General features: G+C 38.2%; 1 protein-coding gene across 1 annotated transcript in view; it reads left to right on the forward strand.

The window, feature by feature from the left end:
• LOC127572921 (centrosomal protein of 120 kDa) overlaps nt 1-17,619 on the forward strand; it is a 106,760-nt gene extending 89,141 nt beyond the window's left edge. Inside the window, exons 7-8 of the mRNA XM_052020649.1 lie at nt 11,614-11,759; nt 15,631-17,619. Coding sequence (XP_051876609.1) covers nt 11,614-11,759; nt 15,631-15,868 — 384 coding nt within the window. The 3' untranslated portion in view covers nt 15,869-17,619. The remainder of the gene's footprint in view (nt 1-11,613; nt 11,760-15,630) is intronic.
• Nucleotides 17,620-18,528: the final 909 nt, after the last annotated feature.

Here is an 18,528-nt window from a genome sequence, read left to right on the forward strand (position 1 = left end):
ACGTGATAGAGAGACCTCTTAGTGGCACCTGTAAGAGGATTCTGCTTTTTTTTTAAAAAAGGTCTGACAGTCCCTTGCTTTAAGTGTCTTTAATGCATTCAATTTTTTCGGTGTCTAGTGACTTGACATTTCAGTAGTTTATATCAATAAGCAAGTGTCTTTTACTATCAGTTACATACTATTCTCTGCATTTCAAGAATTAAGTCTCTTTAAAAATTTGAGCTTAAATGTTTCAAATATCTTGGATGTTCGTACAGCAGTGGTGGTCTTGAAGTATTGAATATAGCCTGCATGCTCACAGTGAGTTTTTGTAAATATGAAAATAATTCAGCTGGTACTATTTTATGGCCAACAATCTTCTGCTTAGCATTTTGCCACCATATGAAATTATAAAATGCTTAACATTCAAAACTACATACAAGTGATTTTTAAAGTCTTGAGTTTGAAGCATAGAAATAAGAGCACCAGAATATAGAAGCATCAACAGAAAGTAAATTTTGATAGAATAGCAGGTTGCCCTCTTGTTTCCAAGTACAGGTATTTCTCAATTTGCAAAGGTTCAATTTGAGTATTTTCACTTCAGTGCCATTGATTCTTTAGATAACAAGTCCTCAAATTACAAGGCTTTCTTCACCATGAAGGAAAGCACACCAATTTTTGCTCCTAATATATTTTGTATTTCCTCCCATGCAGTGTTTTTTTTCCTTTCAGGTCACAGAGCTCTGCTTATTTTCAGAATTCATCACAGTTTATGCTGTGCATCCTTTAAGATGGCTTCATACTGCTGCCGCAGTTCTGAGGATTGAACCTCTAAGAAATCAGGACAAGCTACAAGTACTAATATTGTAATTAATAGAAATGAAAAACTTCAGCATTTTGTGGGCTTGAGAAATTTCTTGAACCTTGCTTTGTTGATAGTCGGCAGTCCTTAATGTGGACAAAATATAAGTTGACCCTCAAAATAATACTGCTAGAAGTGTATTGCCTGTTACAAGGGTCAGATATTACAATGAAAAGAATGTGAAAAGGGCTAAGCACATGGTTAGCTAAGAATCAATGGCATGACCCCCTGAGTTTGGTGATCTGGGGAAAAAGTAGTCAATATGGCAAGGCTTAAAAAATGGAGGGGGGTAGTGGATCTTTTGATTGTGCTGATGTATACAAGACCAGCTAAGGCTGTTTTGATTGCCTCAAAATGTGCAAGCCTGCATAATATTCATCTCATGCAGATACCATGGCAACAGAAAAAGTTCCCAAAGAGCTGAAATAAATCATTGAGAAAGGTGGCAACTTTCCCAAATAAATGTTTGTCATGGATGAGATGGGGCTTTATTAGTAGAAAATGTCCTCGTACACTTTCGTCTTGAGGGATGAGAAACTATGCTGGGTTTCAAGATAGCCACAGACTGCTTTCTTCTTGGAAATGATGACAAAGATAACCAAGCTGAAGCCTTGCTCAACCTATCACTCAGAGAATCTGAGGGCCCTAAAGGAATTGTTTGGTGATTTAGCAAAAAAGCTTGGATAAGGGCACTGCTCTTCCAAGATTATATCATGTCATTTCTCTCCCCTTTTGCATGATGTTGTGTAAGAAATAACCTGGTCATCAAAGCCTTGCTCATTGTCAACAATACCTCTGGTCACCTGATTGACATCATAGTCATGATCAAGAACATTTGTATATCGTGCTTTTGACCAACTCTTTGTTGCATTCAAGGCACACTGTAGTGTGTAATGAGGCTCGTCATTTTAAAGCTGACCACTAACAAACCAACGATTCAGAAAATCTAAAGGAATTACAATATCAAGGTAGCCATGGATTACATTGGTGCCTGTTGGGATGATGTTACCCATGTAATGATGATAACTATGGCAGTGTGTGTGAGGATGTGTTTGATGCAGTAAGCCAGTAATTATGTATAAGAGTTATTAGAATCTCAGAGAAGAGTTTGCAAATGAGGATCTATTAGAAGCTGAGCAATTGAGGTCACGAGGAATATGAAGGTCACCTCAGAGGGTCACCATCATCAAAATATCCTGCTGTGAAAAGGCTATCAGAAACATTCTTCAATATCAAGAATGAAGTTGATTACTATCCCAGCATTATTGTAGCTAAATGATAGAAAATGCAGTGCTTTGCTATAAGGACTTAAATGTAAAAGTTTTCCATTTCACTGTCAACAATGCAGATTCCATTAAGCTTGGATTCACCATCACTGCAACCATTGTCCAAACACCAGTGAACAACTGCCTCCCATCCATCCCTGCCAACACCTCAACAGGCAGTGCCACTGCTGCCAAATAAATAGTGTGTAAGAATTAGGAGCAGGAGTAAACCAAATCGTCATTTTCCTTTGCAGCTCCTTGCTTATCAAGAATCGAAGATTCCCTGAGAGAATAAATTTTGCATTATCTCTGCCTTAAATGAGAGAGCCCCTTTGTTTTCCAGTATCTTCCACTAGAGGAACCATCCTCTCCACACTTACCCTGTCAAGACCTACCATGATCTTGTATGTTTCACTTGGGAACCCTGAATAGGTATTTTTTTTTAACCTTGATCTCGGATATAATCAGTAATAAACTGAAACTTTATTATTTCTGAAACTTTTATTTATGTATATTTTGACTGAAATTGAGTTCTGGAACATAACCAGAAATTTTGCATTGAAACTTAAGGGAAGCACCTTTTTCAATTAACAAATTAGATTACCAGAAAATTTTCTAAGATTGCAATTGCTTTCATAAATCGAGGAATACCTGTAAAGAAAAGTACTTTGAAAATAAAAGCAAACAATCTTCTCTTCAATCTTTTAGGCAATCTGATACTATTTTTATGAAATTAATCTATCTTCACACACACTCAAAAAGCAGCAGGTATTTCCATTCATAATGTAAGCTATTAAATGTCTTCTGACAAAAAAAAATTAATGCACTTGTATTTGATGGAAGTACTTAATCCATCACATGAGGACATTAGAAATTGGAAAGCCTTACTATAGAGGAACAAAGTTGGCTGTTATTGGTCTTGATTTTTGTTATACTGACCATTTTTTTCATGTAATAAATAATGAAGTATTGGAATGTTGTCAGATCAGAGAACTGTAATGATCAAAATATCAATATTGTGAGTGAATGGACGTGGGGAAAGAGAATAAGAAATAATGCATGTGTAGGTGAATATTATGAGCTATAAAAGAAACAAGGTACGATAGAGAAAAACAAATAAAACTGCAGATGCTGGAATCTGAAATAAAAACAGAAATGCTGGAAGAACCCAGCTGGTCAAGCAGCTGTGGAAAGGGAAACCAGTTAATGTGAACTGGTTTCACTTTCCACTAGTGCTGCTTGACCAGCTGAGTGTTTCCAGCATTTCTGTTTTTGTTTAAGGTACAAATATATCATGACTTTGTCATTAATTTCCTATTATTGGAGTTTCATCTCTACTCAAAATAGTGTGATTAAATCCATTCTGTTATTACCTTAGTGTTGCATTCCAGATCCTAGCTACTCACTGTATTTAAAAATAAATTCTTGTTTCATTTTTTATTATGCCAATTATCTTCATTCCCTTTCCTTTAGTCCTGGACTCCTTGAACAGTTTCCGTCTAGTCCCTTAATGTTTTTAAATACTTTTCTATCAGATACGCTCAGCTTGTCAAGGCCATCCATATAACTGAAGTACATCGTCCCTGTAATAATTTTAGTACATCTCTTATGCACTCTTTCCAAAGCTGTCAAATTTTTCCAAGAGTGTAGAGCCCAGAAATGGCCAGAATGCTCCAGCTGTGAACAAACTTGTGTTAGATTGTATGTGTGTTTGTTAAGCACTTTCTCAATCTGGCCTGGCACTTAAAGCCAAATATGTTCATGTACAAAAACTGATAAATCTGGGGTACCTCTTTTAATATTATGCCCTTTAGTTTATATTTTTCTCCTTTCTATCTTCCTATTGCATTTCACAGCATTAAATTTCATCTCCATTGTTCCGACCATACTGTTTGAAGTCTATTGCTATTCACCTCACAGTTCACTGTGCCTCCAAGTTTTGTGTTATCTTATATTCTGGAAATTATTTTGTGTACATCCAAATTGAAATCATTAATCATATATTTAAGAAAAATGATTTTGTAAAGACCCTTGAGGAACTCCAAAGTACACTTCCCTCCAGTCCAACTTAAAAACCTTCCATTACTGCTCTTTCCTGTTACTTTGCCAGATTTCTACTGATGCTGCCATAGCCCCCTATTCCATTCCCCTCAGACTTAGTGACGGGTTTGTCATAAAAATGTGGTACCTTCTTGGGTGCCTTTTGGAAATCTAGGCTTGCAAAATTAATTGCATTTCCTTCATTGTTCACTGTTACTTCTTCTTGAACTTGGCCAAGTTAGTTGGGTATGATTTGCCTTTAACAAATCCATGCTGCCATTCTCGAATCAATCCACATTCAGTGACTGCTAGTTCTAGCCTTGATTACGGTTTCTAGAACTTTCAACACTGACATGGTTAAACTGGTCTATAGTTACTGGATTTATCCCCATACTATTTTGAACGAGGGTGATATATTTCCAGTTTTCCAGTCCCTGAATTTACAGATGTTTGTAAGGAGGTGACCAGGAAGATTGATGAGGGCAGTGCGGTGGATGTGGTTTACATGGATTTTAGTAAGGCGTTTGATAAGCTTCCTCATGGTAGGCTTCTTCAGAAGGTCAGAGGCCAAGGGATCCAAGGAAGCTTGGCTGTGTGGATTAGGAATTGGCTTGCATGTAGAAAGCAGAGGGTTGTGGTGGAAGGAGTGCCCTCGGATTGGAAGGCAGTGACTAGTGGTGTCCCACAGGGATGGGTTCTGGGACCTCTACTTTTTGTGATATTTATAGATGACTTAGATGAGGGGGTGGAGGGCTGGGTTAGTAAGTTTGCAGACGACACTAAGATAGGCGGTGTTGTGGATAGTGTGGAGGGCTGTCAGAGCTTACAGAGGGATATTGATAGGATGCAGAGCTGGGCTGACAAGTGGCAGATGGAGTTCAATCCGGAGAAGTGTGAGGTGGTACACTTTGGAAGGACAAACTCCAGGGCAGAGTACTGGGTGAATGGCAAGGTACTTGGCAGTGTGGAGGAGCAGAGGGATCTGGGGGTTCATATTCACAGTTCATTGAAAGTTGCCTCACAGGTGGAGAGAGCAGTTAAGAAGGCCAATGGGATGTTGGCTTTCATAAATCGCGGGATTGAGTTTAAGGGCCGCGAGGTGATGATGCAGCTTTACAAAACTCTAGCTAGGCCACACTTAGAGTACTGTGTTCAGTTCTGGTCGCCTCATTATAGGAAGGATGTGGAGGCATTGGAGAGGGTGCAGAGGAGATTTACCAGGATGCTGCCTCGATTGGAGAGTATTGAATATGAGGAGAGGCTTAAGGTGCTAGGGCTTTATTCACTGGAAAGGAGGAGGATGAGAGGAGACATGATAGAGGTATATAAAATATTGAGAGGAATAGATAGAGTAGACAGTCAGCGCCTCCTTCCCAGGGCACCACTGCTCAAGACGAGAGGTCATGGCTTTAAGGTTATGGGTGGGAGGTTCAGGGGAGATGTCAGAGGGAGGTTTTTCACCCAGAGAGTGGTTGGTGCATGGAATGCACTGCCTGGGGTGGTGGTGGAGGCAGATACATTGAACAGGTTCAAGAGCTTGTTGGATAGGCATATGGAGGAATGTGAGATGGAGGGATATGCGGGAGGAAGGGGTTAGGTAGTGTGAGGGTGGTCTAATGGATGGCACAACATGGTGGGCCGAAGGGCCTGTTTTGTGCTGTATGGTTCTATGGTTACGGCCATAGCTTTCCTTTTTCCTCAGCACATAAGGAAGCGTCCCTATAGACACGGGTGATTTCTTCTCCAAGTGTAGCTGTCTTTCTAGTACTTCATCAAATTTTAGCCTGTCCTTTATTTGAGATCCCAATACATCTTTTTCCATTAGCAAAGATTGATGTAAAGTTCTTAGTACTTCAGCCATTCTCTGTGTGAGTTTCCTTTTTTCTCTGAGATCAGCCCTGCCTTTCTTGCAGCCCATGTCCTATTCAGTTGACTATAGAATAATTCTGGGTGGATTCCACTTTATATTTTCATGCTGATCTCTTCTCATGCTCTCTTTCTGTCTCATTTCTTAATCTATTTCAGGTGTGAACTTTCTGTAATCAGGCTCTTTTGATTTGCATTAACAACCTGGCATCTGCCTTGTAATTTTTTTCTCCACTTTATTTTGCTGTCCTCCTTGAAGTTATTCAGTGACCTTCAGCTTTAATTTTCTCAGCCCTTTCATCATGAGCATGTACCTGGACTATAGTTGTATTCTCACACTCCAAAGATTAAAGCACGTTAATGTGCACCCTATCCAACACTTGATGTTTATTCACTCCACCCCTTGTGGCCTGTTCCTGCATTGTTTTCCTTGTACAGAGTGTACTGCAACGATTTGTCAAGGGCTTTCTAACAGCACCTTCCAAACCTCTGACCTTGCCATATTGAAGAACAGAAGCAGCAAACAATGTGCAACACCAACACCTGCAGGTTTCCATCAGAAAAAAGGTGATGATACAAGTTGTTGTTGTTGTATTCAAGGAAGGGTTAATTGGATGGGATAAACACAGTAAAAGAGGAAGTGAAAGGTTTAGCATCTTAATAAATAGCTCACCACACCGGAATAATCCCAAACTCCGAAAAGAAGCAAGGGAGGAAATTGTGAAGACTCTGACCACTTTTTTTTTCAATCTTCCTTAGCTACAGGAGTGGTATTGGAGGACTGAAGAACTTTCGACCACATGCTTTTCTTAAAAAAAAGAGTAGTTACAGGCCAGTCAGTTAACATTTGGCAGTAGAGGACAAAATAATAGAATCCATTCTAAGGAACATTACAAACCATTTAGATTAATTGGGGACATGTAGTTTTGATTTGTTAAAGAAAAGCCATTTCTTACATAAGGGCCCATTGAGTCTATGTCAGGTCTCACCATCCCAGCAATCCCACTTAGTTTCTCATAACCTACTCTCCCTTCCACATGCTCATCAACACTACCTTGATTCTCCTATCATACACTAAGAATATAAGGAATTTACAGTATTAACTTACCAACAGCGTGTCTTTCAGATGGGAGAGGTAACCCGAGCAATTGGGGGAAAGCAAACATGGTCGTGGGGAGAGTATGGAAACTCCACACAAACAGCACCTGAGGTCAGGATCAAAACCAGGACCCAGTATCTGTGAAACAGCAGCATTAACTGCTGTGCCTCCATGCCAGCTGTACCTTAATTAATTTGATTAAATTCATTGGGTAGCTAACAAGGAGAATTGATGAGGTATTTGAAGTAGGGTATATAGATTTATGACAGCTTTTGACAAGCCTAGTCAAAAAATTGTCGAAAGCGTCAGATTGGATCCAAAATCGGTTTAGGCGCAGGAAGCAAGAGGTAATAGTTAACGAGTGTTTTTGTGACTGGTAGGGTGGGTTCTCCTGGCATCAATATTATTTTTCATTGTTTATATTAATGATTTGGACTGATTGTAGGTGGCATGATTAAGAAGTTTGCCAACAATGAAAAAGTTGGCCAGGTAGTTGATAGAATGAAATGTTTAGATGGCAGGAAGGTTCAAGGGTCTGGTCACTTGGGAAGAAAAGAAGCAAATGGAATTCATTTGAGAGAAGTGTGAGGTGGTGCATTGGGTAAGTTCAACAAGGCAAGGGCCTTCACAGTAACTGGCAGGAGATTGAGTGATGTGGAGAAACAGAGACTTTGGAATGCATGTTATTCATCAGGGTCATCCCTGATATTTTTCTTGAGTGTCATTTTCTGCACAATCCTTGTATCCCTCGATTTGCCTAATATCCAGAAATCTATTGACCTGTTTTGAATATGACAGAGCCTCTACTTGCCCCTAAGGTAGAGAACTCAAAAGATTCACCACCCTCTGAGGGAAGAAACTTTTCCAGATCTCAGTCATAAACAGCCTACCCCTTATTCTGAGCCTGTTGTCCCTGTTTCTAGACTCTTCAGCCAGAGAAACAACATATCTATACGGCTATCAAACCCTGTAAAAAGTTTCGTAATTTCCATTGAGATCTCTCATTCTTCTAAGCTGTGGAGAATAAAGGCCTAGGTGACTTGTTCTCTCCTCATACAGCAAACTGCATTTTGCTGCATTCCCTTTATGGTATCTGTGTACTTTCCTGGGTAAGGAGACCAAAACTGTGCACAGTACTTCAGGTCTGGTTTCATCAAAGTCCTGTACAATTGCGCTAAGACCTCCTTACTCCTGTAATGTTTTGTAGTGATGGCTAACGTACCATTTGCTTTCTTAGGTTATTGTTGCACATGCATATTGGCTTATGTGCAAGCACATCTAGGTATCTTGAGTATTTCAAACACCACCCAATTCTAGCATGTAAAAAATACTGTACTTTTCTGTTTTCTGTACCAAAGTGAACATCCACAAATTTCCATATTATATTCCTTCAGACCATGTTCTTGCTCATTTACTCAGCTTCTCTATATCCCCTTGAAGCTTCTTTTCATTGCCCTTCCTCCCCAACCCCAACTAATTTAGTATCTTAAATAAATTTAGAAATACATCATTTGGTCCCCTCACCCAAATTGTTGATGTAGATTGTGAATAGTTTTGGACCAAATCTTTAATTGCAGTACCCCACTATTCACAGCTGGACACCATGAGAGGGATCCATTTATTTTTTATGTTTTGCTTTGCCCCAATTATATGTGCTGTAACCTTGATGACCAAACTTTTGTTGGGGACCTTATTGAAAGCTTTACAAAAATCTAAATACACATCCACTAGTTTGTCCTACTAATCACATCCTCAACTCCAGCAGATTAATCAAAGATGATTTTCCTTTCGTAAAGCCATGCTGACTTTTCAAGGTGTTCTGATGTAATGTCCTTCATTATATATGCTGGAAACTTCTTGCTACTGGTGTTAGGCGTTCAAGTCAGTAGTTCCTTGTTCTCTCTTGCATTGTGGGGTAATATCTATTACCCTCCAGTCCACAATGATAGTTCCAGAAAATGTAGAATTTTGGAAGATGATAACCAGAGCATACCTAATCTCCATTGTGATCTCTTTCAAAACTCTAGGATGTAGATCATCGGGTTCTTGAGGTTGATCTACTTTTGAACTCCCCAATATCACTTGACTAATTTTTTGCTTCCATCAAATCCTTCAGATCTTAGATCTTTGAAAGTAGCAGGATAAGTCAGTACAGTTTAAAAAAAAAGCATGCAGGCTGCTTTCCTTTATTGGATGTGGCATAAAATATAAGAGCAGAGAAGATTACTAGAACTACTTGGAAAAGTATGTAACAATAGTTAGCCCATAGCCTAAGTACAGTGTACAGCCTTGGTATCTGTTACAGGAGAGGTGTGAATGAACGGAAAGATTACTATGGTTATTCATGAAGATGTTGTTTGGACTGCAAAATTGTAGCTCTGATGAAGATTAGACATGCTAGAGTTATTTTATTTGGTACAGAGGAGGCTGAGAGAAGACGTAAGTGGGATGTATAAAATTGCAAGGGGTCAAGATAGAATAAATGGGAAATGTATTTTTCCTTAGCCAAAGGCTCAGAAAAAAACTAGGAGGCATAGACTTGAATTAATTGGTAGAAGAATTAGAGAGCAATAGGGGGGAAATAAAATCACCCAGGTAGTGGTAGAGGTCTGGAAGGGTAGTTTTGAAAGGATAGTTGAGTCAGAAAGCATCGTCACATTTAAACAATACTTAAATATGTGCTTGAACAGTTGTGTTTACAGATGTAAAGCAGGAAAGTAGGATTAGCATGCAGTGCTCTTTCAACCAGCATAGAGCCAATGGGTCAAATGGCATTCCCCTGTTTGTACATTTTCTGATTCCAAATTCAGCACCATGTTGAATTAGAAATACAGTATATTGCCAATCTTTCTTCATTGTTGGGTCAAACTCTTGAAATTCCTTACCTAACAGCATTATGAGAAGTTCCTTCACCACAAACACCAAAGTGTTTCAGGTAGGTAGCTCATCACATTCTCAAGGTCATTTTAGGATGGCATTAATTGCTGACTCTGCCAGTTACACCCACACCCCCTCAGAGAATAAAGATTGAAACACTGCCAACAAACAGTTGTGCTTATGAGGTTTCAATTTTATCATTTATAATCTGAGGTGATCCCTAGTTTTCTTGTGGATGTGGGAACAATTGCAAATTGTGTTTGAGATTCTTAACCCACTGTATGGTTACCACTTAAATTAAAGACTGTGACTGATGTCATTGTCAGTGACCAAACAAAAATAGACCAGATCTTTCATCACCACAACTTTTATTGTCTGTCACTGTCTGAAATGATTGGGGTGAAGGCTGTTCTTAGAAGGCAGTGGGTCTTAATGAACCAAGTTAATTGAGTGAAGGTGGGCATAGGACTCGATCCTATGCTTTTTAGTTGGTTTATTTCTAAACTACACTTTTCTGATGTTAGATCTCAAACAAAAATGATTTTTCCATTTGTTTTCAATTCTAATCATGAAACAACTTTGGAAGCATAATTGCTTCTGTTTGGAATATGTAGCAGACTTGTGGTTTTAAGTACAAATGAGCAGCATATATATCAGGAACATTACAGATCAGATTTTTCTTTTGAATGTTGTTAGACTCATCCTTCCCATTGACTTTCCAAGGGTTTATTTTGCACTGGAAGCTCTTACAGTTAACTGGCCAAAAAGTAAAGCAATTTTATAGGATAAGGAGAACCTATCTGAACGTGCATGCAATTTAATAAATCCCAATTGAGTTGAAAAACAATTGCTATAAGCAGCACAAGAAATATCAATGTTGTAACGGCACAAGAACTCTGTACCTTTAATAAATTTAAATGGTGAATCAAATCTGAGTTTCTGTTTTCAGGAAGCTTTCAGAGGAGTAGGTCACCTGTAACGTCTGCTTTTAGATTTCTGTGATATTTACATTTGTTCACTGATACAAGATTGTGTCAATTAACACACACACACAATAATTTAAAATCTGACTCAACATAATAATTTGCATCTTGTTCCATCATGATAACAATATCTGTGACTGAAGTTTTTTTTCCTTTGGGTATGGTTTGCTTCAGAATTACGGTACGATAAACGTGCCCTATAATAAAATATATCTTTATTAGTGACGTATATCAAAACACAGTGAAATGCATCTTTTGCGTAGGGTGTTCTGGGGGCAGCTCACAAGTGTTGCCACGCTTCCGGCGCCAACATAGTATGCCCACAACTTCTTAACCCGTACGTCTTTGGAATGTGGGAGGAAACCGGAGCAGACCCAGGGAGAACATACAAACTCCTTATAGACATTGGCTGGAATTGAATATCTGGTGCTGTTTTCACTTCTTGATTCATTATACCCAAAATCTGCTCATTGCTCTTCCTAAAAGTCTCAATAATATGTGTAATTTAAAAAAAAAGCAAAATTCTTCTTTTAACTATGCAAAGGCAGCAAAATAAGTTGCATTCTGGTTAATTGTTTATCAGCTATTTTTAACTGAACCTGCAAAGCAATTAGTTAATTGACAGTATTTTATTTGTTTCAGCGTGAGCAAGAAAATGCCATGGCAAGACTTAAGAAGCAACAGCAAGAACTGGAACATATGAGGTTACGATATCTTGCAGCAGAGGAAAAAGAAGTGGTTAAAACAGAGCGACAAGAATTGGAGGAGATTAGGAATGAATTGAACAGGTACCAGAGAAAAATTAAATGTGTGCAGTATCTAATCAGAATTGTTTGGCTTTGATCTAAGGGTATAAAATTTTAGAAATTCAATCTATGCTTCTTATAAAGAGAAACCATACAATACCCAGAAGTTCTGTTTCTTTCTCCAATGAGATTTCCATTTGTTTTTTTACCTTGTTGGTTTTCTCTCCTCTTTATGCTTATTAAAGCATATTAAAATTTGCTCTTTTCTATAACTGTTGAGTCCTGATCAAAGGTCATTTACCCAAAACATTAGCTGTTTCTCCTCAGAGATGCTGCCTGACATGCTAAGTATTTCCTGTATTTGTTTCTTTGTACATTTTGGATTTCCACTATCTCTAGCATTTTGCTTTCCTATTCAAGAGTCTGAATGTGGGTCGAATTTGTTGAGAAAATAAGAAACTGAAAACTCTGAGATAGATACATGAATATAGTGAGCATCCTGTTTAAGTGCATACTTATTTGTCACATTTTCGTCTGGCACTTGGGCTAAAGTAAAATGGCAGTACATTAGAATAGAATGTTAGGAGCACACAGATGAAGAACTGAAACTTGGAAAACTTTGAAGAACAAGAAAATTACCAATTCTTAACTAATGAGGAGTGCTTATCTTTCTGCTTTATCACATATCTTTAATTGCTTTTTTGCTTACTTTTTGTCACAAACCAGCAACAAAAGAAACACACACTGAGCATGATTCAGCGTTAAAAACTATTTTATTAATCACTACTTATGGTAATACGTAAAATAAAAGTAAAAAAAAATGTTAGTATGTTAGAATTCAAGAATGTTAAACCTCGAACGTTAACCCCAAAACTAAACTCTTCGTGTGTGTGTGTGTGTGTGACAAAGTCCAAAACTCCCAGTTCCTGAATGGTTCTTAAAGTTCAGTTCCGCAAGCCATAAGGTGAAACATGAGCAAGGGCTTCTTCAACAACCACCGTTGTCTGAAGATAAGATGTAGATGTAGAAAAACATAGAGAGAGTACATACGAAATCCAAATGTTCCACGATGGAACCCAAACGACACTTCAGTGTTTACTCGGTAGTGACTTCCTCACCCCGAAAAGCATCCGAACCGTGGTCGTCCACACACAAATGCCTGTTTCCTTCTACAGGTCAGCAACAAAGTGAACTCCACCGGATTACTTCCAACTTCCATACATGGATTTCAGTGGCAAACACAGTTATTGTTTCTCATCCATCGATAGAGAAAACAAGCAGGCTGGTGTCTCTCTCCCTTCTCTCTCTCTCTCCTTCTTCTTCTGACTTCTTCAACAACGTCATTACGTCCTTTATCTTCTATTGACGTAAGCACGCCCCACACACACATACACACACACTCTCTATCTTAAAGGGACTTTCACTGAGTCCATAACACTTTTATAACTGAAGTGTTCAAAATTTTGGTTGTCAAACACAATTTTCCTTTTCGAAATCCGAGTTAACTTGGTCCAATTATGTTGATAGTTTTCCAAGCCACCTGTCATCTCCTCCTTTATAATAGTCTCTGATGTTGCCTGAACTGGTCTGTAGTTCCTTCTCCATCCTTTCGATTAAAAAGTGGGTTTACATTTGGAACCCTTCATTTGCAGGAACTATTCCATGATTGCAATCTGTAGGATTCTGGTAAACAATAACCAAACCGTCCACTATTTCCACAGCTACTTCCTTTCGTCCTCTAGGGCAACATGGCAGATAGGGCATGGTCATGCTTGCCCTTAGCCAGCAATTCTGTGGAGAACTGCTGGTTCCCTGCCATTGTTCTTCAGTTTGTTTGCAGCTTCTATGCCTGTCACCTGAAATGTGCAGGAGGTCAGATGCCAGCATGCCCGATTCCTGGCTGGCTGCTGGACTCCAGCTTGGAGGGGCTGGATGTACCTAACATCCAGTGCCAGAACTCCCAGGCATAAGAGGTACACTTCCTTTCATTTGAATAAAAAGGTAAGTTGTTTATCTTTTTTGTGTTGTTTTATTATTTTTAGTTGATTTCTAGTACTTCAAGTAATTTGTAATTTTTAAAATTTGTCAAATTTTTAACTAATTATTTAAGTTTACTTAAACTGTTTGTAAACGTCACTATCAAAGACATTTGAAAACTCTTTAAAGTAGGTGTGGCATAGCTAGTAAAGCTGTTGTCTCACAGCTCAGGATATCCAGGACCTCCTCACCTCCAGTGCTCTGGATGTGGAGTTTGCACATTCTCCTTGTAACCGTGTGGGTTTTCTCCGTGTGCTCTGATGCTCTGGTTTCCTCTCACGTTCCAAAGACATCTAGGTTGTTAGGTTAATTGGCCACTTTAAATTGCCCCTAATGTGGTGAGGGGAGTTGATGTGAATAACTGATGTGTGTAACTCTATGATTGTAGGAATATGGGGAGAACATAGAACAGTATAGCACAGGAATAGGCCCTTTGACCCATCATGTTGCCAGTGTGAACTAATTCCATCTGTCTACCTGTGGTCTGTATCCCTCTATTCCCCGTCTGTTCATGTGTCTGTCTGAATGTCTCTTAAACTTTGCTGTCATGTCTGCTTCTACCTCCCCGGTGCACATTCCAAGCACCTACCACTCTCTGGTTAAATAAAAACATGCCTTGCAAATCTCCTTTAAACTTTGCCCCTCTCACCTTAAAGCTGTACTCTCAAGTATTTGACATTTCACTATTAGGAAAAAAAAAACTGACTATCTTACCCTATCTGTGCCTCTCATTATTTCATGTACTTCTATCAGGTCACCCCTCAGCTTCAGATGCTACAGAGAAAGCAATCAGAGTTTGTCCAACCTCTTCTGCACCCTTTCCAAAGTCTCTACATCCTATAGTGTGGCAACCAGAACTGCACACAGTGCTCCAAATGTGGGCTAATCAAAGTGTTATATAGCTGCAACATGACTTCCCAACTTTTGTACTCAATACCCTGACTGATGAAGGCAGCTATATCATATGCCGCTTTTACTACACGTTGCACTTGAGTTGCCACTTTCAGGGAGCTATGAACTTGCATCCTGAGATCCCTCTGTACACCAATGTTCCTAAGGGTCCTGCCATTTATTGTATACTTTGCTCTTTAATTTGATCTCCCAAAATGCATCACATCAAACTTGTCCAGATTAAACTCCATTTGCCATTTCTCTGCCCATATCTGCAACTGGTCTATATCCTACTGTATCCTTTGACGACCTTCTTCATTATCCACAACTCCACCGATATATGTTATCTGCAAATTTACTGATCAGACCACTTAAGTTTTCATTCAAATTGTTAATGTATATATTCCAAACAACAAAGGTCACAGCACTGATCCTTGCAGGACACCACTGGTCACAGATCTCCAGTCAGAAAAACACCTCCTGCCACTATCTCCTCGACCAAGCCAATTTTGGATCCAAATTACCAACTCCTCAGGGATCCCAAGTGACTTAACCTTCTAGAGGGACCATGTCAAATGCATTACTAAAGTCCATGTAGACAACATTCACTGCCCTACCTTCAACAATTATCTTTGTCCTTTCCTCAGAAATTGGAATGGGATTATTGTAGGATTATTGTATATGGGTGCTTGATGTTTCGGGGGCAGAGTCCCAGTGCATGCTTCCTGTGACCTAGCTGCCACTTGCATCACTCTGCCTCACAGGACTACGTTATTGTCCAATTATATCACTGGCTGATACTATAATGGTATTTTAAACAACACCCATTTACATGCATCATTCTATATGGTGTTCCTTCCTCTCCTCTCAGAGGTATCTAAACATAGCCACTGCAGGGAAAAGTTAAGATAGAGCTAAGTGGAGATTGTTCTTGTGATTTAAAAAAAAAAATTCTCAGATGCTAATTGTTTGTGTTGATTATCAGGTTAAAACTGCAGGAGGATAAAAAACAATCCTCAGTGCAGCGACATCCTGCCAGTGGGGAGGAGGCTGGAGATCACGTTCAACATCAAGACGAAGCCTTGGACAATTATCTCACTCGGCTCATAGAAGAGAGAGACACTTTGCTAAGGACAGGAGTATACACTCATGAAGATAGGATTATCCGTGAACTGGACAGGCAAATACGTGAAACTATGGTGAAGCGACGTGGTCATACTTGAGGATACTAGTGTTTCAATGAAATCTTTGGACAGCAAGTGCTAGGGTACTCGCATTATCCCTATTATTGCTTCTGATGTTGTTTGCCAATAATTTACCTTTGGTATAAAATCAGCACATATTATGAAGACTCAAATCAATCTTCTAATATCATTTTGGTGTATTTTTTGACTTTTATACAACTTTGTGTTTTTGAAAATGTAATTTTAGACTGAACTAGAAAGTTGTTTTATATGTACAGTAGTTTTCTACAGAAGTGTTTTTAACGAATCTGTAAATAGCTATATTTTGCAGAGCAAACTTTATTCAATTTCTTTAAAAAGTAATAAATAGTAAGTATTTTTCTTTAAAGGGACCACTAGGCTGATAAGCTCAAGCCAAATAAATGCAAAAAAATAACCTGTCAGTAAATAGTATTCACATTAAAGACAGCAGTTGAACCAGAGAAAGCATTTATTTCTAGAGCAGAATATGAAAGTATGATGATCACTTACAGAGCAGGTTTGTTCCAAGTAAACAGCAATAAATTCATAAGTAAGGATTCAAATACATTTAACTTTTGCAACATTGAGGTACAGATATTTGAATTCTGCCTTTCACAGAAAAACCAAGATGGATAAGCCTCAGCTTTTACACTTTTTGAAGGTAACTCCATTTGGAACACAAGATGCCTTGTTGACAATGACTAACTGTCCTTTATCATGTGTTGTTTGTCATTCTTTTCCCTTCCTTGCAGCAGTAGTACCTTTTCAAAAAAATCTGTGACTTTCATTTCTTAAAGACATCATTATGGTTCGATTTACTACAATGGTGTCTTAAAGAAAAGTCCTGACAATTTAAATGTACTTATCATTTGTGAAAATATTTTAAAGGTTGCTGTTAAACTAGTAAATAGTACACTCATTCTCAAAATAAAATGAAATTTTGAGATACCAAGCAGAAGATGACAAATCAGCATTGGTACATTTCGGGATAGATTTTACAGGATCCACCCAAACATGAGCAATGAACATTCTGATCAATTAATTATTATAGTTTTGCTTCTTGGCAAATTGGTTTATTTTCTGTTATAAACATTCAAACGATAATTTGTTCTCAATAAGCAAATAGGCTTCTTGCCCAGCTTCAAGTTGGGGGTGGGGTAGAGAGGGGGGAGTAATTAATGAGCCCGGATAATATCAGCTTGCTGATTCCTTAGAATTTATATTCTAGTTTAGATTGTATGTGGTGAAGAATGGGATATTACTGAAATTATCCTAATTTTATAACAATATGAGAAATTACCTGACAGCTGAAAATCAGGAAATGTATACAACACTTGAAATTTCTCTCACGACCACTTTCACTCCCTCCACCAGAAGCGCACACATTTTATAAAATTGCAATTAATGTTACCAGCAATAAATATTGAGTGTGTGGAGTAAAACTGGGGTACATCATCGTCAGTACAGTGCAGAACAAATGAACCTGCTATTTAAATCTCAGAATTAATGATGGTTTTTGAAATTCTATTATCAAACAGCAGAGGGGGCTGCATCTTCAAATTCTACATTATTGTGCATGTGAAATTCTACACCTCAGCCCTGGTTTTGTATGCTGCTTTCCATTTAGTTGATACTGTTGAACATAAATTAAAACATGAACAAACTTAAAACTTGCTAACTTTCAATGCCACTTCCTTGTGCTTTAATTGTGTTGATGTTTGTTTTACTTTTATAAATATGATCAGTTTAAATAAATTATTTTGTTGCAAGATACTTTGTCAATCAAACTGTTGCCATATAGTGATTGCCTTACAATATTTTAATCATTAACCACAAATGCTAGATGACAATATTCATACTGAGTGAGCAAATCTTGGTAAATCAAGGATGAATGAGAAAAATCATCTTGTGGCATATTATGGTGTATTTGAATAATGCAGTACCAATTGTCCCTGGAATAATGTTCAGGCTCTAGTTTGACCTCTGACAAACATTGATCCCCAGCATCAAAAGATTGAATTATGAAGAAAGTCTGAAAGCAGCTGGGGTCCTGTAATCTTGGAACCATATAAATATAGACAAGATAGTAAATATGGTGCAGGGTTAATCTGAAGCCTTCTTTCAAAAGGATACCATGATACCAGAGAAGGAGGGGCATAGATTAAAAACAATGAAAGGGAAACTTCATCCAAAGGACGTGTAGATGACATTTGAGATGCAGATAGATTGTTTGATTTATAGTCTGCTACTCGGTGCAGGTTTTCAAACAATAGAATTTGGTTTTGCTTGCTTTCATGCAACTATCCACTAAGTTTTTGCTCTGTCACTTCCATATCATTTGCTGTGTGCTACATGCTAGTCAATAACCATATAATTCTAACCATGTGATGGCACTAGTGATTGTCAGTAAAGAAGATAAATAACTTGTTTAATACTTATTAAATAACTTATTTATTAACTTAATTAATACTTCTAGTTTATTGAGCTGCCCCAAAAGGCTTTACAAAGTTAAATACAATTTTGAGCTGCAATCACTGTTGTAGTGTAGACTGATAGTACATGTTGCTGCAGGATAATGAACCAGTTAACTACCAAGAGAATGAGTTAGTAGTTATGTTGAATTTTCTTCTTTTAACTTTTTTGCAACACTTGCATGTTATTTAACATATTTTATACAG

Source organism: Pristis pectinata, chromosome 7, assembly GCF_009764475.1.
Source record: "Pristis pectinata isolate sPriPec2 chromosome 7, sPriPec2.1.pri, whole genome shotgun sequence".
Lineage (NCBI taxonomy): Eukaryota > Metazoa > Chordata > Chondrichthyes > Rhinopristiformes > Pristidae > Pristis > Pristis pectinata.